Below are 24497 nucleotides of genomic sequence, written 5' to 3' on the forward strand. Positions count from 1 at the left end.
CATGTTTCTTCAAATTCATGCCGAAAAAAGATTTTTACAGAGAATCTAGTGAATTATCTCATTTTTTCCGTAAAAAGAGTTTAGCTGTTGAAAATCTAGTGAATTATCTCATTTTTTCCGTAAAAAGAGTTGTTGAAGCAAGAAAAGGATTGAGCAGTTTTCTCAAAAAGCATCCAATATTTTGGAACCTCAAGTTCAATAAGAACATACACTTTATAATAGGTAAATATAAACATTTACATTTAGTAAAAATTATACTTTAATTTTATTAAATATAAATGTTTATATTTACCTGAATATTTTTGTCTATTATCGGCTGTTTCTGAAAAAACCATGTTGGACTTTGAAAACTGTATACTAAACGTCAGATTCTTAATGTGAAAACACGTCACACGCGTTTAAACAAAAATAACACGAAAAAAACACGAAATTCTTTCAGACTGGCCTTAAATCACCCGAGTATTTACGCTCGACTATATACAAATTGTAATAACATAGCTACTCTAACTTCCGGTTCTTTTGCTTGATGCGGAAATTAAAAACTTTAGCATTTTTAAACAGACCAGATTCAACATTCAAACCACAATCTTAGATGTTGCACGACAGTTATTTATTACGTTTTCAACTGACTTTTTACTTCTCGCAGCATCAAACGCAACCTATAAAAAGATAAGAATATTTCTAATACTTGAAATTACTGAAAAATTTACCAAAAGCTATTATTGCTTTTACTTTATTTGGGTTTTAAAAAACTTTCCTTATTTTAACTTGCTTAAAGAATATGAATAATTTTAAGTCTCTTACTCTCTTATTATTACTTATATTATTCACTTATTATCTTGGATCTTGAACAGTATTACATATAATGCAGACTCTATAAGGTTTAAACTAAAAAGGGTTACAGCGAATGCGAGTGCGAATTTCCTAATAAATCTACTTTCAGGTAAAAAACTTGAAGCTGGAGAAACAAATATATCATGGAGGCAACAGTTTGCTAGTTTTGGTTTCAACAAACGTCCAGAATTATTTGTGAGATTTGTCAAGAGCTGAGTGGTCACATCTATTTAGATAAATGCTTCGGTATATTATGCTGAACCACTTATGAATTATGATCTGGATTGTAGATGGCAAATATTCATGGCTTGAAATGTTTCTTGAAGATATCCACCTTCACAGCAGACTGAATAAAAAAAGGAAGCATTCGAGGCCTTTTGACAGAACTAGATTAAACATCGTGAACGAGAGTGGATAATTGGTTCTAAATAATTATTTGACGGGCTCAAGGAGAATAAATGTTAAACCGATTCTGTTAAATACAGAACTGATTGTCAACTCGGACTTAGTCCTTTCTTACATCGCTTCTGATAGTGTGCTCACTATCAGAACTTTCCCATCGGACTATTGTACGGATCTCACTAGATTGAAACTCGATCCTTAAAAGATTTGTTCAACTAAGGAGTGCAAGCAAGCCTTGTCAAATCACTGATAGATTTTTGAAAATGTGAAATCAGACTTCTATAAACTGTACCGATTAGCAATGTGTTTTAGCGTAGTGCCATTCATTTAATAATTGTCTGACTTATAAATTATTTGAATAATTTTGTTGCGCCTATTATTGGTTTTAATGGTTTTCGTTTGTGATATAAAAACAATCTGTAATTAAGTAATATATTTATCGTGAAATTCGTGGTCACCCACGATAAATAAATGTATAATGGGAGATAGTAAAAAAGACCTACGCTTTTATTTCAGCCTGATACTTTAACTCTTCTTGTCTGATGGTCATTTCTCGGATTTGTTGTATAGAACGCTGTATAAGTGTATTTAAAAAATTTAAAACATACATACATTACATACATACATACATACATTACATACATACATACATACATACATACATACATACATACATACATACATACATACATACATACATACATACATACATACATACATACATACATACATACATACATACATACATACATACATTACATACATACATACATACATACATTACATACATACATATATACATACATACATTACATACATACATACATACATACATACATACATACATTACATACATACATATATACATACATACATTACATACATACATACATACATACATACATACATACATACATACATACATACATACATACATACATACATACATACATTACATACATACATACATACATACATACATACATTACATACATACATACATACATACATACATACATACATACATACATACATACATACATACATACATACATACATACATACATACATACATACATTACATACATACATACATACATTACATACATACATATATACATACATACATTACATACATACATACATACATACATACATACATACATACATACATACATACATACATACATACATACATACATTACATACATACATACATACATACATACATACATACATTACATACATACATACATACATACATACATACATACATACATACATACATACATACATACATACATACATACATACATACATACATACATACATACATACATTACATACATACATACATACATACATTACATACATACATACATACATACATACATTACATACATACATACATACATACATACATACATACATACATACATACATACATACATACATACATACATTACATACATACATACATACATACATACATACATACATACATACATACATACATACATACATACATTACATACATACATACATACATACATACATACATACATACATACATACATACATACATACATACATACATACATACATACATACATTACATACATACATACATACATACATACATACATACATACATTACATACATACATACATACATACATACATACATACATACATACATACATACATACATACATACATACATACATACATACATACATACATACATACATACATACATACATACATTACATACATACATACATACATACATACATACATTACATACATACATACATACATACATACATACATACATACATTACATACATACATACATACATACATACATACATACATACATTACATACATACATACATACATACATACATACATACATACATACATTACATACATACATACATACATACATACATACATACATACATACATACATACATTACATACATACATACATACATACATACATACATTACATACATACATACATACATACATACATACATACATACATACATACATACATACATACATACATACATACATACATACATACATACATACATACATACATACATTACATACATACATACATACATACATACATACATACATACATACATACATTACATACATACATACATACATACATACATACATACATTACATACATACATACATACATACATACATACATACATACATACATACATACATACATACATACATACATACATACATACATACATACATACATACATACATACATACATACATACATACATACATTACATACATACATACATACATACATACATTACATACATACATACATACATACATACATACATACATTACATACATACATACATACATACATACATACATTACATACATACATACATACATACATACATTACATACATACATACATACATACATACATACATACATACATTACATACATACATACATACATACATACATACATACATACATACATACATACATACATACATACATACATACATACATACATACATACATACATACATACATACATTACATACATACATTCATACATACATACATACATACATTACATACATACATACATACATACATACATACATACATACATACATACATACATTACATACATACATACATACATACATACATACATTACATACATACATACATACATACATACATACATTACATACATACATACATACATACATACATACATACATACATACATTACATACATACATACATACATACATACATACATACATACATACATACATTACATACATACATACATACATACATACATACATACATACATACATACATACATACATACATACATACATACATACATACATACATACATACATACATACATACATACATACATACATACATACATAGTATAACACCAAATTTTTTCCAGTTTAAAGAATCACTTTTTCAAATTAGCTAAAATTTTTAAAAACGTTATTTACATTAATTCAATTCACAATAGATACCACAAAAGTTATAAATTATAACGGTTAAAATTTTTTTCTTTTTTTGAAAAGGATTCTGTGCTAATGTTTAGAAACTACTGAATTTCAATAAAAAAATTACATTTTGATGATTTTTTATATAAAAAATCAAATTAAAAATTTTTCAAAAAAATAGTTTCAATAAGACAGTATTTTAAACCAACATCACAACGATGACACATCGAATCAACTAAATTAATGTGAACATCCTGAGGAATGCTATACTAACACTCTTTAATTAAAGCAAATAATTGGTCTTTGATGGTTTTCTACCAACTAATTACCGATCGAAATACTCCAAAGATGTTGAATAGAATTGAGATCTGGGCTCTGTGAACGCCATCCAAGAATTGCGATTTTTTGTAACTTAAAGTGATCCTTAACAGATCAGGCACAATGCTTTGGATCATTATCCTGTTAAAAAATCCAATTACGAGTCGTTTTATGATTTTCATGTGGCAGCATAATACTTTTCATGATGTCTAAATAAACACTCTGGTCTGGTCTGGCTTTTGAATTTTTTGTAGATACCAGCGGTTTCGTAATTGGACGGCGGCCATACAGATTATTCTGACGTAGTCGACGTATAGTTGTATTGGAGCTACAGCTTCTGCCGTGAAACTGTTCCATAATTGTATTAAGTTCGACAGCAGTCTTTCGAGGATCATTTAATACCTTACCAACAACCCATCATCCTTTTCGGTGGTAACTTTAGGTTTTGCGCTGACGAAATCTCTTAATAGAAGAACTTATTCCTGGTTTTGAAACATTGAAAAGTTCAGAGATCTTTTTTTCCATCTTTCTGTAAGACATTTTTTCCATCTTTCTGTAAGACATTTTTTCCATCTTTTGAAATTTCACCAAAAAAAGTTTCACAAATATTTTGATAGTTACACTTCACTGCTTTTGAAATATATTTAATATTTAATATTTTCAAATATATTTAATTGAATTGCTAAATTACACAAATAATTTGGCCTTTAATTATCCTTATGTTAATAAAAACATTATTTCATTTAGGATATGATACTCTTTCTAAACATTTGGCACTGAAGCCTTTTAAAAAAAAAACCAAGTTTAAACCGTTACAATTTAGCTTTTCTGGTTTTTGTTATGAGTTGAACTAATGTAAAGAGCATCTTTTTTAAATTTCAGCTGTAAGTTTGTAAAAAGTTATGCTTTAAAAATTGGAAAAACTTTAGAAAAATTTTAGTGTGTGTGTGTGTGTGTGTGTGTGTGTGCGCGCGCGCGTGTATGTGCGTAGACCAGACAGAGGAAAAATAAATAGCATATAAAAAATGTAGATTACCTCAATATTTTTTGCTCCCTGTCGAAATAGCATCCTTAAAAAGATCTTATAAGTTTTGACAATAGCATAAAGAAGATATAATAACAAAAAACAGGCTTGCAAAATAACCAGTATAATATTCGACAGCTGTTTAACATCTGAGAGCGAAAATTATTCAAAAGATTACATTTTACTTCTAGATTTCATACACTCGGTTTGAAATGTTTACACAGTGATGGAAGAGTTTCTCACTTTTTAGTTGGGGTTTGATAGAGTGTCCCATCAATATTTTTTCCAATGCGTACTTCTACAATAAATCTTTCTTCATGCTGAGTATTCCTAATGACAAACATTTCTTCTTATAAGTGTAGAGTTTAATGTGCAACTTGGGTTTTTAACAAAAATGTAAAAAGTGATTTAAAAAGTAGTTCAGCCCAGAAAAAAAAAAAAAAAAATACCCTTGAATAGAACTATTTTTCATCACAGGTATAAAATGGATCTGAAAAAAATATTGACAAAATGTTAGTTCTTTACTAAACTTCTATGTAAACAATTATATAAACAATCAATTATACAATCTTTTACTGTTTTGTCAATAATATAAGAACAAAAGTAATTAAAAAGTTGAAACTTGAAGTATATGTACTAGTGATAACAGACTTCACAATGATACTAACACGTCAGTAATCTATTATAAGTGTAGAGTTTAATGTGCAACTTGGGTTTTTAACAAAAATGTAAAAAGTAATTAAAAAGTTGAAACTTGAAGTATATGTACTAGTGATAACAGACTACACAATGATACTAACACGTCAGTAATCTTTTATAGTTCTTGTATGACAGGAAAGATAAAATAATTATGCAAAAAAGGGCCACTAATATTTGAACTCACTGCAAGTGTGTGTATATACTGTACTGTGAATAAGTTTTAGCCCACCATAATTTTATTAGTATTTTTGATTTTATCGTAAAAATATGAAGGACTTATGAAGTAAAATAAAAATCAGGTTTATAGACATATTACAAACAAAAATATCTAGAAATAATTTAATAAAACATGATACAAAAAGAAAAAACAATAAATACTTCGTATGTCCGCCTTTTGGATTGATCACAGAAGCGAATCTCCTGGAAATTGATTCATATAAATTTGTAATGAAATTTTGTGGAATATTGACCCACTCTCTTTTTAATATTCAAAAACATTCTTCGACATTTTTGGGGTTATATTTAGCCTTTTTTTTTATCCAAGTAATCCCAAACATGTTCAATAATGTTCAAATCTGGACTTTGAGGAGGCCAGTTCATTACTTCAAAAACTCCCTCCTCACAAATGTCCTGTAAGTATTTTTTGGCCACTCGGGAACAATGTTTGGGATCATTATTTTGCTTTAGAATGAAATTATTACCAATTAGTCTCATTCCAGATGGTATTGAATGATGTCTTAAAATTTCTTTATACTGTTCTCCTGTCAGTTTGCCATCAATTCTGATTAAATCACCTACTCCAGAAGATGAAATACAACCCCAAACTAAAATAGAACCTCCCCCCTGCTTGATTGTTGGATGTAGACAATCAGGGCGATAGGCCTCTCCAACCCTTCTTCTTACATACTGTCGTCTTCTGCTACCGAACAATTCAAATTTTGATTAATGTGTATAGTACACGGTTTAACATTTCTTGCATCCAATTATTATGCTGTTTTGCATATTTAAGTCTTTTCCTTTATTGCCATGACGCTGTAAAGGCTTTCAAAGTGCAAAACACCCTCTTAAGTTAAGAGTCTTAACCCAGCTTTTAGCAAATGTCGTCGAACGCAAGATGAGGAAACATTTGTTCCAGTCGCAGCCTGAATGCCTTGAGCTAGTTCACTGGAGGTTTTTTTCCGATTTCGCAGAGACACATTTTAAAAATACTTTATGTCATGTTTTGTAAGCTTTGGAGGTCTTCGACTTCGAGTTTTATCCTCAAGATATCCCGTGTTATTAAACTTTTTTATAATTTATCTAATGGCTGTCCTTGAATATTTTGTTTTTTGGACAATTTGTCGTTGAGAATAACCTTCTTCATGAGCATGATAATTTTTTTTACGTTCCAGTAGTGGAATTTTGCCCATTTTATTACTTAAATAACAATAAACATAATAATAATAATAAAAAAAAACTTAAATTAGAATAAGTTTTGCTATTAGAAAAACAAAAAATAATATTAAACACAAAGTATCTATGAAATATCTTTGTAAACTGTATTATCATCTAATATGAAGCCTTCGCAGCAGTAAATAAACAAAAATACAAGAGCAAACTATAAACAAACAAGCTGATACGAATTGGGTTCAGACCAGCATACAATAAAAATAAACACGTTAGATATCTAAATACTAAAATCTATGTAAAATTTTGATAAATATTGCTTTTGTTTGTTAAAATAGGGTTTAGTATTGTCTGAAGTTAGACATTATTTTATATAAAAAATAATCAGAAGCTATTATTCAAAATATGTTTAAAAAACATGAGTTTTAATTAGTGGGCTAAAACTTATTCACATAACTGTGTGTGTATATATATATATATATATATATATATATATATATATATATATATATATATATATATATATATATATATATATATAACCAATAGAAAATAGCCAACAAGTTTGAGGTCTCTAAGCACATGGGAAGTCACAAACAATTTAAACCTTTCTTCAACATTCTCTTGTTTATGAACTTCCTATTATTTGTTAGCCACCATTATGTGCTGTCTCTGACTTTCTTGTCTTGAAGTAGATAAATTTTCTGCAAATTTTTGAAAGATTCAATATTAGGACAAAATTCTTGTAAAACTTGAAACTGAATTGAAGATTCACAAATATATTATCAGAAACCCACGACAAAATATCTTCCTGGCCGAAATTTAGGATAAAAATCAGCTACCAGCCATTTATCCAAACTAACTTCTGCAACAGAGTGTTCTTGTCAATGATTATGTCACCTCTTTACATCAAAGCAAGATAGGGACATTTCATCAGTTCTACATTTGTGTCAGCAAGTGATTAAGTAACATCTTCTACCAAGTACCAAGTATGTTTAAGAAGAGAGTTGTTAAGAACCTAGCATTTCATGATATTCTTCCACATTTTCAGCAACTTCAAAACTCCTATTATTATAACTAATGTACTGAGAAACCAAGAAATTTATAAAACAGCAACATAAGGTACCACTTTTTAACAAATTTTCTTTCCTTCTCTGTCATCAAGGCATGTTTTTTGTTGGTATGTAAAAGCATCAATAAATATACTCCATTTACTGTTAACCTAGGCTCATGGAAAACAGGAGGCTGGCATTAAGAGAAGTCTATAATTTCATTACCTCAGCTGAATGATCCTCAAACAACCTTCTGTAGTTCTGTTTTCAAAAAAGCTGTTCTGGATAAATGCATTTTCTTAGCCTCCTGTGCATGAAGAAGCCAGTTTGCAAAATATTCCAAATAGGGCACCCTACCACTTAAAATTGAGAATTTGGTGATTTGGTAGATGATCTCCAATAGCTTCTAACAAAATATAAAAATGCAGTTACTCCTTAAACTTAGCATCACTTTGATCAAAATGGATAACAGCAATAATATTCTTATTTCTTTCTGTCACATTATTTCATTTTCATGGGTTTTAGGATCATGCTGCATACAGCTACTTCAACTGCAATAATCATTGGAAATGTGCTGATAAAACTTGATTTAGGCAAAAACTAACAATAAGAATTTGCTCAAACTACATTCTAACTATTTTGTTGTGAATATATATTTTGAAATATATGTATATGATATATTATTTAATATATACTAGGATATATGTGCTGATACTCACTTCATATTTATCATGCCTAATTTTTGGAGTATGTCTTTCGCACAATTCATCTATTCCAAGACGGATGTTATCTCTCTATAAAGAGAAAAAAAAAAAGAAAAAAAAAAGTTTGATTTTTTCAAAAAATATATAACAAAATAGGAATGAAAAAGATAATTAATATAAGATTATTGACCTGATATATCCTAAAAGATGTAAATGATTACAAGAAAACTTCTCATGATTTAAAATTCATTACCTAGCTCTTGTTTTATAGAACTTCTTTATTGATGAGCTTTTTAAACAAAATGATTTGATAAAAACTTTTTGGTTGTTTATACATCAAAATTCTATCGAAGTTTTTTTTAAACAAAAAATAAAAGCAGAAACAAAATTTAAACAATCAATTTAGGTACCTCCCTTCTTGTGATGTTAATACCAATAATACGTGCTGCAACATCTACTCCCACATAAATTACACCTCCCTCGCTTGAATTTAGTAAAGCACAAATTGTACTGTGGCAGAAAAAGTGAGTTAACAACTTATGAAAACTTTAACAAGAATAGGAGTTACAAAAAATAAAAAAAATAAATATTTTAAAATGATGGCACCTTTTTTGGTGTAAAAAAAAACAAAACTTATCAACAAATTACTTGCTAATTGAACTTGTCTTTATGTTTTGGACATCAGGTGAAAAGCTAAAAGAACAAACTTGCATATCATATTACACATAATGCTTTGTCATAGTGTCATAATACACAGCTGTGGTAAACCCTTCGAAACATTTAAAACTATGATAACTAAATATGTAAAAGAAGATAAATCTATAATAAATGCATTTAAGATATTTTTTAGTTGAGCATTTAAGATAGTTAGCATTTAAGATATTTTCTAGTTGAGAGATCTAGATTTTTAACTAGTTGCTCCAATTATCACACAAACTAAACTCAGTTTTGTTGAAGCACTGGGTTCATAGTTTACTAGCTAATTCTTTATAGTTCATCAATTACACAAAATGGTTGAATTAAAATTTAAATCATCCAGAATATACCAAATATTTTAAAAGAGAAATAAACCCACAAAAAAGCATTTTTGCTATCTTCTTTGACATTAAGAATTTGTTGGAAACAATATTCTGAGAGCTCAGAGGTGCCATTCTATAAATATAAAACAAAAGTAATATTTTTATCAGCCATAAATTTATAACCAGCTAAGTAACATTCTTTATTTAAAATACTTACACTGTCTTTGATGCTTTTTGAGTCTAGTGATTTATCAGTCAGCACGACTTCTTTTTCTGTTAACTTTAGAATAAAAAATAAACACTTAATTCTCAGATTAAAGAATTTATGACTGATGCTGCTGTGAGAAATCTATGATGAAAGATGTCAGCAACGAATTATAATTGCAATCAAGGATGTCAGCAATTTTGTTTTGCAAAACATATTATTAAAAAATGAGTAACATTCAACTCTTATCTCTGTTTTTTTTTTAATCTCTTTTTAATATGCATTTGGGTTCTTTTTCAGTTTTATCCAGAAAAGCAAAAATAAAAGTTCTTAGTTAATTCAAGCTTCATTAATGAGTTTAATACAACTGACTATTTGGTTGTGTTAGGGATTGTTTACATATTATGTAATCAAGGAGGGGGGAGAAGCATCACTACTAATGCTTATGCCTGATTATGGGGGAATTAGTAGATATGATGCCATAAACATGTCAAAAAGTTTAAAGGGTTATTTTTGGCATTTCTATCTTTTTGAAACCTGGATTTTTTAATTACAAGAATATGCAAGATACAAATACTGTCGATCAGTCATCTTTTTGTACTTTATTTGTGAGTTTCCCCTATTTTTCTAGCTATTCATCTTTGTCAAATGTGTTTACAAAGTTCAAAAATCTAACTGTAATGAAAACAACTGAAAAGTGTTGAGTTTTCTGGGTTACTTTGACAAAATAATTAAAGTTTACTGAAGAATAGAAGTTTTCCAATCATTCTTTGTATCATAACAGGGGATTGGGGGATAAATAATTGATGATGCATATTTGGGTCTACCAAATGATTACACATGATTATAAGGGGAGGGGGTGGTCAAAAATGATGAAAAACTGATTACCATAACATGTGAATGAACTAAAAAATTTTATTTTAAAACCAAAAAAACAGTTTTGAAATTCATGAAATTTTAAAGGTTGAAATGATTACCATAGGAACTAGATAAATGTCTTCACCATCAGTCTCTGTCTTATAACCAGAATCAGATCTCTCAACAAATCTATTCATCATATCCTTTATTGTCAATGACTTAAATGTTGGGTCTGAACTAGCTTCACCCTTGTGCAAACTAAAAAAAAAGAAATTTACTGTTATAAAAAATTAAAAAAGTTAAAAACCCTTCACAAAAAGCTCTCAAATCTACCATCCATTTGGCAACCAACCATTCTGCAACCCCCTTGTAAAAAAAATTAAAATTCTCACACTCGTTTGCTTTTTCTTTCTCTTACTGCATTTAATACTTCGTCATTGCAAATTTTTTGAAGACCAAAGCAACCCTGAAAATTAATATCTGTATTTTTTTTAAATAGATATATTTTTAGGAGCATCTAATGATGATTTTATTCTACATACCTTTAACCTGCCTACATTTCCCTCAATTATACTACGAACATCTGGAACATTCATAGGGTCAATCAACCTCCTAAAAATGCAATAATGAGAAAGAATGCTTAAGTTTAATTTTTTAGTTGCTTATTTTTAAAACTCTTACCATCCATATTGAATAAGATTTTTCATGACTGTCAAGAGGAGGTTCTTATTGTTTAAACTTGTAAAACTTGACTGATAAATTTTGATCAACCACAGTAGACCATTTGCATCTGCAATAATTTTTCGATTTGAAAAACATTTGGTAATTAGGTTGAGGAGACAAGTAAGTAGATTTGTTAATAGTTCATCGTTGTTCATATTTTCATGACACATCTCTGAAAAAAGAAATCACTTGCATTTCTCTTTCTAACTTTGTAAAAGCAAAAGAATTCAAGAAATATTTTAAGACGAGTAAAAAACAAGAAAAAAAATCAAAATATTTAAAAAAATATATAGCTACTTTTGTATACATGGTTTATTTTAAATTTCTAAAAATCCAAATATAAAATTTTCAACAAAAATTTACCAAGAATATATTGAGTTCCACCCAATACACCTATTTCTTTTCGAATACTAAAATTGTGAGAAAGATTAGTAAGACCAGCTGCTGCTTTTATCAAAATATTTTTGTCAGGCAGATGACACAACTAAAAATAAAAAATAATGACCATTCTATATGACATTAATACAAATAAATGCAATTGATTTTTTAAGCTTCTTAATTTTACATAAGTTTATTCCTGAAAATATCTACATTTTATCTTTAATTCACAATTCCAAAAAAAAAAATCCATTATAATAGTTACACTAATATGTCAGTCCCTGTGGTTTCATGCCTTCCCCTCAACTTTGTTTTTAGCACAGGACATCAAGTGGCCAGTGAAAGCTTTTTTTAAACTGACTGACAAAATTGGAGTGAATTTTTAAAATATTTTTAGGAAATTTTAAGCTTTTTGGATTGATCAACACCAAGTGTTTGTTGATACATACTTTACAACCAATCAGCTCTCTCCTTTTCTGCTCATGTGTCAACATGTCACAAAAAGTTACAAGAGAAGAAAAATGTTTCTTTGTGTACTTACAAAGCATGCAAAGTGAGGGAAGACAGGGACGTTTTTGTTAGTTAAATAATTGTTGAAGTAAAAGACAGTTAATTGTTGCAAGCGCTAAGCTCATCTGTTATCTAAAAAAATCTGTTCTGCTCTGCTGCTCATCTATAAAAATCAATGAAGGCATTTTTGTGCTTGATCTTTTCTGCTACTTTATCGGACCCAAACTCTCCATTATCTTTTTTTATTTTTTTGAGAATGCTTCTAAATAGTTGCTATTCCATTTAGTTGTTATTTTCAGACAGAAAAAAAGAAATTGCCTACCATTGACATGTGCTATTTTCTTAAACATTTTAGCAAAATAGAAATGAAACTTTATTTTAAAACTTCTTTTTATTTTTAGCTGACACTAAAGATTCTATCGCTAAGTTTTTTTTATATTGCTGATGTTGTGTTAGCTGTAAATTAGTTTTACAAGAACTTACTTAGTTTTTATTTAGTTGATTATCAGCCTATTATCATTATTATTTATATTTATTTTGAATTAGGAAGTTGTTTTGTTATGGGTTTCTATGGAGAAAGCATTTAGTTCAATACAACCTATAAGTTTTTAGCAATTAAAGAAGTTTTTTTATCTTATTTGTTTTTAGCTAGTGAGCTTTGCAAGCCAACTTGGTAAATTTAATTTGTTAAGCTATTTATTTTTTTCTTTTTTGTGATACTTTGGATTTCGACTATAATTGTGATTTTTATTTTTTAGTTATAAAATGTCAACATGTGGTATTAAAGTTACAAGGGTTTATTTGCAGGGTAAGTGAGGTTATTTTATTTCATTCAACTTTTTAAAATCTTTATAACCTCTGTTGTTCTGCAGCAACATACAACAACTCAGTTTTTAAGTTGTTTCAGTTGCTTTTGTTGTTTGTTTTTGTCTTTTATTAGATTAATCGATGTTTACATTATTCCTGTCAAAGCATATGGTACAAGTATATAAGTCTTATTGTGTTTCACTTGAGTTACCTTTTGTCTAATAGTAAGAAATGTGGCATTTTTTAAGGGTAGTATTTGTTTTGATGTCTTTGAAATTATACTCATCTTTTATTTCATTCTATTTTATTAAATAAAATGTGGTAAGCTTAAATTTTAAAGTATGTTGTGAGGAGGTCAGGGAGTAAAATTTGTTCTTTGAGTTCATACAAATTACTTATACATTTTGAATCTTAGTTACCTGTAATAGAATCTACTTTGAATCTATAAGACTATAAGACTTTAACTAATGAATTTTGATCACTTAAATCTGTTTTAACATCTAGTGGTTAATTTTCTATATTGCATTTAATTTAATTATGAGCTGTAAGTTTATATACTTGTTAGTGGATGTACATAGAAAGTGTTTTTCCCTTTCCAAAACCATTGGTAGAGATCTAATCAAAAGTATTTTAATGAGAATAAACTATCCCTAACATTTAATGAAGGAGGAGGGAGTCTAGAAGGGGGAGGTATGCTAGTTTGAATTTAGAAATGGAGGAGAGGTGAGGGAGTGAAGTTTTTTTAAGTAGATAAAATGATTTTATTATTATTTTATTTTATTATTTTATTGATAAAACTGATAGAGTTATTAAAAATGTGCTGCATGCAACTTTTTTCTTAAAATCTCTGGTAAAACAAGGGATAAAAGGATGAGGGGAGGGGGGAGGTTGCATGTATATATACTTAGTCAATCTTGGGAGAGAGTCTGACTAAAATGTTGATGACAAATGTTCTTTAACATGAAGGAAAAGTCAAATTGCTTTTTGTCTGACGCACATAACTTATTATCACATAACTTTATCTTCAGCTTTTGAACTAAAATAGTCACTAATTAACTGTGTTTTCAATCAGCTACAATTTAAATATTCTGCTTATTCTCCTAAGGAGATTAAAGACGCGCATTCATTTTTTTGCTACATACAGTAGTAAGATATGCAAAGAAGTATCAATGCAAGGGGGGAGGAAGGATTTTTCAATTATATAGGAAGCTAAGGAAGGTTTTTGAAATAGGAGGGTTGTACAAACTTTTCCTATCAAACAAAGGAAAAGAATGAGGGTGGGTCTTGAAAGTATATTTACCAGTACAGTGGAATAGTGAAAACTTTCTGCATAATCTGTCAATTGTAAACTTTATTTTGCTCTCTATTGAGCTTAGAGATTCTATCAGCTTTCAAAAAGCATTCCTTGATAAATTTGAGTTTTTTTTTAAAATAAATTTAACCTCCTTTCCTAGCTGAATATTATACTCTTTTTCCTATTCCAAGGTTTAAATTAAGGATTTGCTCAAAATATTTCCTTTCTGTTCTGGTGTGAATGTAGGACAGGAAAAAGGGGTGGGGGGAGAGAGAGAGAGGAGCTAATCCTCATTAGAACTACATTTAGGTGGGGAAGGAGAGAGATTAATATTTCCCCTCCCCTGTCTAGGACTTTAAGGGATCTTTTCATTTTCAACGGGTACATGGTGTGCAAAATAATGGAAACATTTTTCAAAATTTCAATCTATAACTAAAACAAAACAAATTGTAAATTCATCTGTCTTTGTTTTTTTATACCCACAGCTTGAACTTTATACATTCAGACTGAACTTTTATAATTGGGAATTGAGCTACTTAGCTCTGATTTAAAGGTTAAAATTATGTAGCAAGCAATGCTTTCATCAATTCACATCCAAAAAACTTAGAACAATTGAACAAATTGATCAATGACCAATAAAACAATAAAAAATAAAGACCTTAATAAGTGCTTCTGTCCCACCAGCTGCATGAACTTGAAGACGAAATTTGGTAGAGATATTACAAAGAATTTCTGAATAGAAGATTTTTAACTTTACAACTTTGAGCAAACTTTGTAGGTTTAAAAAAAAACAAAAAACAAACTGATATTAACCTGCTGCATGTTGAAGAACAATCGGGTACTTTGGAGGTACCTGAATCCCTTTTAAAAGACAAAGATTTGCCTAAAAAGTATAAATAAAATAAGTAAGATAACCACAATTAACAAGCAAAATTATCTTGAACTAACTTAATGCATGAATCAATAGCAAATGTTTCTCATTAATTATCTAAAATTTCTAATCCCATAGGTCCCATATTCACCATCCCATCTGTACAAATAACAACATCTGTACAAATGTATGTCACAACACATTCACCATTCCAGCAACATCTTCACGATATATGTCACAACACTTTGCTCATTGTTTTTATTTTATTGTATCTAAAGTATAACTTTTTAAAATTTTTGACTTTCCTCTAAGGAAAACACAATCCTAAGGCTGAAAATTGTTTTATGAAAAAAAATCTTTATTCTAATATTTATATTTCAATATTGAGGTCTGTAATTATAACCTAAGAAGAAAAATTTATCAGCAAAGCGGAAAAAAAGGATTTTTAAAGGTCCAATACACAAACATGAATATTTCAGAGGTAAAACACTTAATTGGGTGAGTTATTATTCAGCATAGATTATGTTTTTGAAAATCTAGGTACAAAATCTAGGTACAAAATCTAGGTACAAAATCTAGGTAAGAAGGTATAATTCAGTAAAAAGTTCAGAAGCAACAAATCTCCCTGTGGTCAGTTTTCAAAAACATCACGGTTTGAAAAATTAAGAATACACTTTTTCTGAAGATTAAAATTTTTTCTATTAATTGTATAAAATTTATTTAAACAAGAATTGCTACTTTTTAACTGTTGTTACATGACATACAAAAGCAACTAAAAATTTAATAAAATAGGTAAAATTAAAAAACATTTAAAATAAAAAACAAAATCATTTACCTGAAAAAACAAAAAAAATCATTAGTTATTTCTATTTTTAAGATTTTTTGGAAAGAAATTTTGTTCTTTAGTTTAAAGAAATTTCATATCCTACAAATTTAGTTGTATTGTCCTTGTCTTAATCAAAAGGTGATTGCAATAGATACAATTAATTGATAAGATAGATGGTTTAAAAATCTTATGGATTTATATATTGAGAAAAAACAGTTTTTTTATTGGAACAATTTGACTGAACTTTTTCCTAGGTGAAATCTACATATTACTGACATTATGTAAAATCTATTTCTTTAAACAGAATCAGTACAAATATACAACATAACTTTTAAACTATTTTGTTAAAGTTAGATTACACTGAAGATAAGTAGTTTGCAAATAATTAAAAAAAAAAAAATTCTTTTTACAACATGGTTTCAGTAAATATATACTTTAGAAAGGATTGAGAATTGAAAAAAAAGAAAGTAAATCTTGTTATCAAGTTAAATACACCAAATCCAAATGATGCTTGTTGCTTTGAAGAATTTAATCTGAAGAAGCACCTGATCAAATTCTCATGACTGTTTTGATAAAACCAGAATGTTAGTTTACAAAGTCAAGCTTTTTTTTTTTTTACTTATTTCAAATTCAACTTATTGAATACACTATAAAAAGCTTTATTAAACAAAAACTTCAATTACATTATTTTGCAATATATGAAAAGTACAAAGTAAGTTTTGAGTTTTAAATTCGCTTGACTGTTTTTATCAAACCAGAATATTGTCCTAACTGGCTGGCATAGTTTTCCTTTTATTTTGTATATAATCACTTATAGCACTTAGTACAATAGCAGAAGAAACATTGCACAGATTGCAGAAAAACATTGAACACAGAACAATGTGAAGATCATGAAGTGATTTGTATTGTAATAATTGCAAAGATGCTTATAAGGAAAGTAGTGGTCTAAAAGCACTCAACTTAACATTTTCTTGGCTGTTCACTTCTAAAACAAGTAGCATATTGAGACAGACTCTTAGAAATGAAAGTTAACAAATATCAGGTGAAAATAACACCAGAAAAGCACAGAAAAGTGTAATGTCAAAGAGGAAAGAAAAAGCTAAACATTAAGTTGACTTCTTTTTTTTTTTTTTCATTTTAATAGTTCCACCACAACGCATTGAACAATTTTTAATTTAGACAAATATTTTGCTGCCTGCTCACCTATTCTGTGACCCATCATAGTTTTGTGTTATCAATGAAGTTTTTCCAAAAGTTAAATCTGTCATCAATACAGAAACATATGCAATACTTTTTGGTTTAAACCTTTTTGATTAAAACTATGGAAGTATGAGCTAAAGTAATACATTTCTTTTCTGACAGTCAAGAAATTGAATTTTTGAAGTCTAAGTGCATAGCACTTTCATCCTAATTAAGTCATTTTCTTGGCACAACTCAAAGTAGTATCTGTTTTTTTTTTTGTTTAATGGTATTAAATTATTACCAGTTTTATTAAAGCATTTTTTTTTGTGAAACTGTATCAACTTTGGAAACAATTTGGATTTTAAAAAAAATTTTTGAAGTTCAAAGCAATTTACATCAGTTTCTCTATTTCTTTCACACTGTATTTATAGTATTTTATTATAAACCTCAAGATGAAAAAAAAAACAGGGCTAGGCCTGTTTAGTGAACAAGCTGCAGAAGCTGTTCAAATTAAGAAGATGAGATTACTAAATTAAGAAGATGAGAAAAACTAAAAGAAAAACAAGTCTTGCGAGTCTTGCAAGTAAACAAGTATGGCAATAGAAAAGTTAATCTATCAAGCTTTCGCTCTCATACATTTAAATTATTGTGAGATTACTGCAAAAAAAGTTTTTCAGTTGAAGCACACAAACTGATAATATCAGTTTATGATGTTTGCAACATTACCCTCAAAGATGAAGTCAGGAAATCCATTCAAACAAACAAAAACACAATTCATTACTTTCACTAGTTAATGGAATGAGCTTTTAATTGGAAATGAAGAGAAAAAGTCCTTGAGAAATTTAGAAACAGATAAAGCTCCTTGTTTTCCAAACCAATTCAATGTATGATGTCATTTTTTAAAAAAAAAAATTTTTAATATACTTCTTCATCAATGGTTTCTATGCTTTTAATCTTGTTGAAAGGAGGTTGAAGAATGAAGGAGAATGCTTTCTCTGCTTTTAATCTTGTTAAAAGGAGGTTGAAGAATGAAAGAGAATGGCATTACTAAAAAATGATCAATCAATAAAAGTTCAAACATACTATTTTGTGCTAATGAGGTATGTTATGAAAAACCAAACTAAAGCAATGCAGTGAAGAAGAATGATAAAACCCTATGAATATGCAGCTAAAAAACTTCAAAAAGTAGACAAAAATCAATCTTCAGAAATAGTTTAATGATGTTTTATGAACACCTCAAAATACAAATTAATTTTTTAAATGACTAGAAACATTTTTAGGACATTTTTACTTCTCTGAAAATTATAGAACTCCAGAGTTTGCAAATAATTTTTGATTCTAGAATTGCATTGAAAAGTCAATATTTTAAAAGTTAAAAGATTGCACAAATAGTCAAAGGTAAAATTTTGATAATTTGTACAATCATTCAAAATTTTATCAAAATCTGAGATAGTGTTGCACACCTAGAAATCTGTTTAAAATAGAATTACATATATTGAACATACTTGATAAGGGATTTCAGTAATAAAGCCTGGCAAAGGAAAAAGTTGATCAGCATAAATCTTAACCACATGACCATAATCAACAAGCAAAACTAAGCAGCATTCAGCATCTTTTTCCATCACACAGCCACGTAACCACTTACATTTTTTAGAAGATGTAGGTAACGGAACACTCACTTTCACACCACTAATAAGATTGTCAATAGAACAAATATTTGATGCATAAATCTAAACAACAGGATGATTAAACAATAGGATGAATAAGCAATAGGATTATTACATGCTAGAGCGGACCTTTTACTGCACTTAAACTAAAAACAAATACCATAATTTAAACAATTTCTTGTTCTCTAAATTTTCAATACAAGTATATTATTTTTGATTGAAACTCAGAAGTATTCAGCATTTAGCGTTCTTTTTGGTTAAGAGAAATATATTTTAAAAATATAATAAAACATAATGTAATAGAACTTTTATGTTCATCCAAACTATGAATTTTAGAATTTTATACTTTTTCTAAGACTTTAAAGTAGAAAAAAGTTTTTCATGAAAAAACAACATGATTATTCTCAAAATGAACTTTTTAAACAACATGATTATTCTCAAAATGAACTTTTTAAACAAAGGAAATACCTGCATTTTTTAGGTTTTTAAAAGTATTACATTGAACTGAACCAATTTTTAGTTACATTTGAAGACATACATTTAATTTAAAAAAAAAACAGAGAAAAAATATTATTATTAATTATAAATAAATATTTTATCACAAAGATTAAATAACAAATCACTAAATTAAAGTTAAAGCAATTTTAAGCACTTACATAGTCTTCTATGAGATCAGATATTTTATCAATTTTATTGGGAGCATCAGAGTCTATGAATGCCCAGAAGCAATTCACATCAACTACTTTAGTCACATTGAAATCTGCCCATACCTCAGCCTAAATACGTTTAACAGATTTACTGCAACAATACAATGGTGCTAATTTAGAAGGATTTAGAAAAATACTTTCTAAATATACATTTCTTGTGGATATATCTAGATCTTAACCCATTTTGTGCTTACAACCCATCATTCAGATATCAATAACTCCTCAGAAGAAACACTTATAGAAAATGAAGTAAAACAAAGTTTCCTAAGAAAAACCATTCTCAGCATGAAAGAAACCCAAAAATGAGATTTGTACAATAGGAAGAAAACAAGCTGAAATTATAATTATTAATTTGCTAGCAGCAATTAGTTTACTTATTAGCAAGATCTGTTAGTCGCTCAATAAAAAGTTCAGTGGACTTTGTTTTCAAAAACTAAAAAAACAAAACAAAACAAAAAAAACAAACAATTCTCACATGACTTACAGCACGAATATTTTCTTTTTTTCTCAAATCAGGCCATGCAACACCTAACTTAATAAGTTCCTCATTTATATGAACATCAACAGATGTGGTGGTGTCAAACAGATCCACCATAAGTATGCTTAATTCACCTTAAACAAAAGGTAGCACCTTAAACATCACCTACAGTTCTCGTTAGAACAAAGAGTATTAAAATTAATTAGTAACTGTTGTTAATAGCAACAACAGATGTTTAAAATTCAACTTTAAATGGGAATGCTTATTAACACTAATTACGCTTGATCCTGATGACAGAACAATAAAGCTGCAGAATTTTTTTATCACACTGAATAAATTATCCAGAATTTTTAATTTTAATAAGTTAACAAAATAATTTATTTTACCTTCTTGACTGCTGCTTTCATCAAGATAAATTTTCCCCACTAGCTTCCGCCCTTCTAAAAGTTGTTTAGTAAGAGAAATATCTGTTTCTGTAAATGCATGCCTATCAAAACAGCAGTTTTTATGTGGACTTTCAGGTAGAAAAACACTGCTTAGTGTAACTACTTTTTCTATAACTCCATGACGCACTAAAAATCCAAAATATTTAACCATTAATTATATAGATTACTATAATATAATATACTAATTAATAAAAATTAAAATGTAATTTGATAACCAATTTTGTCTTGCATATAGTAGAATAATATTGGAATATTATTATTTTTAAATAAAAGTTTTGCATTTAAAACCTGAGCCCAAAATAAAATCTGAGCCCAAAAATATTGAGATACTATATCACTTATTCAGCTCGCATCACAAAAATTGTTTTGAAATAAGCAAAAAAAAAAACTTTTTTTTGTTTACAATGAAAAACTTGTTAAATGTTTTTCATCATAAACAAAATGTTTTTCATCATAAACAAAATGTTTTTCATCATAAACAAAATGGAAAAAAAAAATCATTCTATTGCCTGATATTATTCTATTTCTGAAAATGAAAGCCAAATCTGAAGAGGAAGTTGTTTTGCTGCATGCAGATATGATATTTCCACAGATAATGAAGGAACTTAGAATATCTCTGAGCACAATTTAGATAAACTTAAAAGTTTCTTCTTCTTGACCATCGGCTCTCAGACATTCCAAAAAACACCAACCACCAAACACCAACTGTTGTTGTTGTTGCTGACCATCTAGAGGCTCGTAGACATTCCAAAAAACACCAACTGTCAGACAGAAAAACATTTCACTGTTGAGTCAGCAAAAAATAGAACTCATCACAAAGAACAATGCCAAGAAAATCCCTATGAGCTAAAAGCTTTTCCCCAGGAAGCTGTGATTGCAGATGATGGCTGATTACATTGATTAAATACTATAAAATCTTTTTATCTTTAATTTCATTCTTGAAAAAACTATTTTGAACATCAAAAAAATTTCTGAAAATTGTAAAAAATTGTAATTCTTTGCAACGCAACAGCAAATTAACTTTCCACACACCCCCTAGCTCTTTTTTTTCATTTAAAGAAGTTAAAAGCAAAAAATCTTACCCAACTCTTTTAAATATTTTTGACTTTTAGCAGTTATTAGACAAATGAGTTTAGCAGCCTGCTCATGCAGTAACAGCATTTGATTCAAAGCGGTTATTGATTTATCTAAAAGATATTAAATGGAACTCAAGAAAAGCATTGCCATCATAATTGATTAATCATTAAACCAGTAGATAATTAAATCATTAAAAACTAAATCATTAAATAATTCCTTATAATACTTTTCATGAGTTCAGCAATAGTAATAGTAGAAAATGCTGTAACTGATCGAACAAGTGTTTCTCTGTGTTTTTGCCTTGTTAGTCCCTTGTAACTAGTATTTAAAGCAGTTACCTATCATGTGCTTGTTAATGATTGGAAAAAGATTGCCTCAGCCTACTTTGTCAATATTATGTATACATATATTGCCTTTGTTTGTTAAGATTATGCATACTCTTATACATTTGAATAAGATCTCATCTTTGTCTCCTTTCCACAAGTGTGGTTAGGTCTAATGTTTCAAGTCTTCTTTCATAGAAAAGATTTCTGATTGATGCCACCAGCTTAGTAGCTTTATGCTGAATTCTTTCAATATTTTCACAATCAGATTTGAGAAATGAAGACTAAACTGGAACTGCATACTTTAGTAATCGGTAAATAAAAGTCAAAGCAGGTGCCAATTTTGAGTCCATTTATAGACATTATGTAGATCAGCTTGAAATTTAATAGCACATAGTTTTGAAGATAATTCCAAAAACATATTTGTATCATCAGCATATAATTTGGTAACACTTAGCAGTTCCTTTAGAAAGTCATTAAAATAAAAAACAAAAAAAGTTGCTGCAATTACAGAACCTTGCGATACACTACTGAAAATGTCAATCCAGTCAGAGATGATCTTACTTTGAACGACTCTTCGTTTTCTATTTTCTAGGAAAGCTCTGATCCACTTAGGTATCAGACCAACAGATTTGTAAGTTTTCAATTTGGCTATCAGTCTTTTGTGTAGCTAACAAGCAGAAAGCTATATAATTTTATGTTTAATGAAAAAATAAAATTCTATAAACATAACTAAACTAACCTGGCTGCTTACACAAGAGTATAGCTTATATTTTTCTTGATGAAATGAAGAAAAGAATTTAGTGGTTCATGATTTAATTCATAAAAAGCCATGTTGCTCTTTTTCTAACTTTATGTTAAAACTTCATAGAAAAGTATTGAAATTATTGCATAAACAACTTAAAAAAGTTTTAGTTTAAAAAAATTTCGTAAAAAAAACTCACAAAAAAAAAAAATACAAGAGAATTCGTAAAAAAGTTTTGTTTTTTAAATTAAATACAATTAAGCATTAAATAATTATAGTATCAAAAACGAACCAGTATTTGTTCCAGCAGCCATCATGGCTAGAACGGGAGTTGCACCACTAAGATTAAAAAACATTTCAATGTACTGGTCTCCACAACTGCATATGTGCTGAATCAAACTGACAGCTAAGCTCAAAACAAGTTGATCATTTGATGAATGACATAAATCTACATTAGTTAAATACAATTTACATTTTTAACAGATTTGTTAAAAGAATATCAGTATTTCTTATAATGCTGCAAACAAAACCAAAATATTTTTAGCATTGGAATTTATATCACATACGTATGAGCCCCTTTAACAACCCATCATTGCAATATGTATGAACGATCTGTTTGTTTGAAATAACATTATTGTGAATAACAATAAGAGATTTGGTTACTTCACTGCTGCTCTTTTGACTCCATAAGCCAATCATCATATCAGACATTTTTTGATATATTAGAAAACATTTATCATGGTTCTTACAACTTTTCACTAACTTTTAAGCTGTATAAATATAAAAGCTGTATATATATAAGAAGAGTAAAAGAAGAAAAATATTAATTTAAGTACAATAATATAAAGTACAAATACTTAAAGAAAAAATTGATAATAATAGTAATATTATGTATAAATGACAAAAATTAT

The 24497-nt window shown here is 28.4% G+C and overlaps 1 protein-coding gene across 4 annotated transcripts; it reads right to left on the reverse strand.

Moving 5' to 3' along the window:
- Positions 1 to 433: 433 nt before the first annotated feature.
- Positions 434 to 24374, reverse strand: LOC149888414 (uncharacterized). 4 transcript variants are annotated; one of them, XM_090087019.1, is made up of 24 exons: positions 24153 to 24374; positions 23879 to 24034; positions 22524 to 22628; positions 21382 to 21567; positions 21002 to 21129; positions 20467 to 20586; positions 19649 to 19873; positions 16078 to 16147; positions 15923 to 15996; positions 12639 to 12759; positions 12234 to 12447; positions 12095 to 12164; positions 11945 to 12018; positions 11672 to 11810; positions 10707 to 10769; positions 10546 to 10622; positions 10119 to 10163; positions 9881 to 9980; positions 9486 to 9560; positions 6079 to 6119; positions 5873 to 5959; positions 5642 to 5675; positions 1740 to 1810; positions 434 to 659 (listed from the first exon to the last, which is right to left on the reverse strand). In XM_090087019.1, exons 1-24 carry the CDS (start codon positions 24295 to 24297, stop codon positions 614 to 616), a joined length of 2466 nt encoding a protein of 821 aa, XP_089943145.1. In that variant the 5' UTR covers positions 24298 to 24374; the 3' UTR covers positions 434 to 613. The 4 variants fall into 4 exon arrangements, with proteins under 4 accessions (XP_089943145.1, XP_089943144.1, XP_089943146.1 ...); XM_090087018.1 differs by having other exon boundaries at positions 20993 to 21129; XM_090087020.1 differs by having other exon boundaries at positions 20993 to 21129; positions 22745 to 24034; positions 24153 to 24358.
- Positions 24375 to 24497: the final 123 nt, after the last annotated feature.

The sequence above is a fragment of the Hydra viridissima genome, unplaced genomic scaffold (assembly GCF_058129835.1).
Source record: "Hydra viridissima isolate aposymbiotic clone 2 unplaced genomic scaffold, HvirCarnegie_v1 scaffold_5, whole genome shotgun sequence".
Taxonomy (NCBI): Eukaryota; Metazoa; Cnidaria; class Hydrozoa; order Anthoathecata; family Hydridae; genus Hydra; species Hydra viridissima.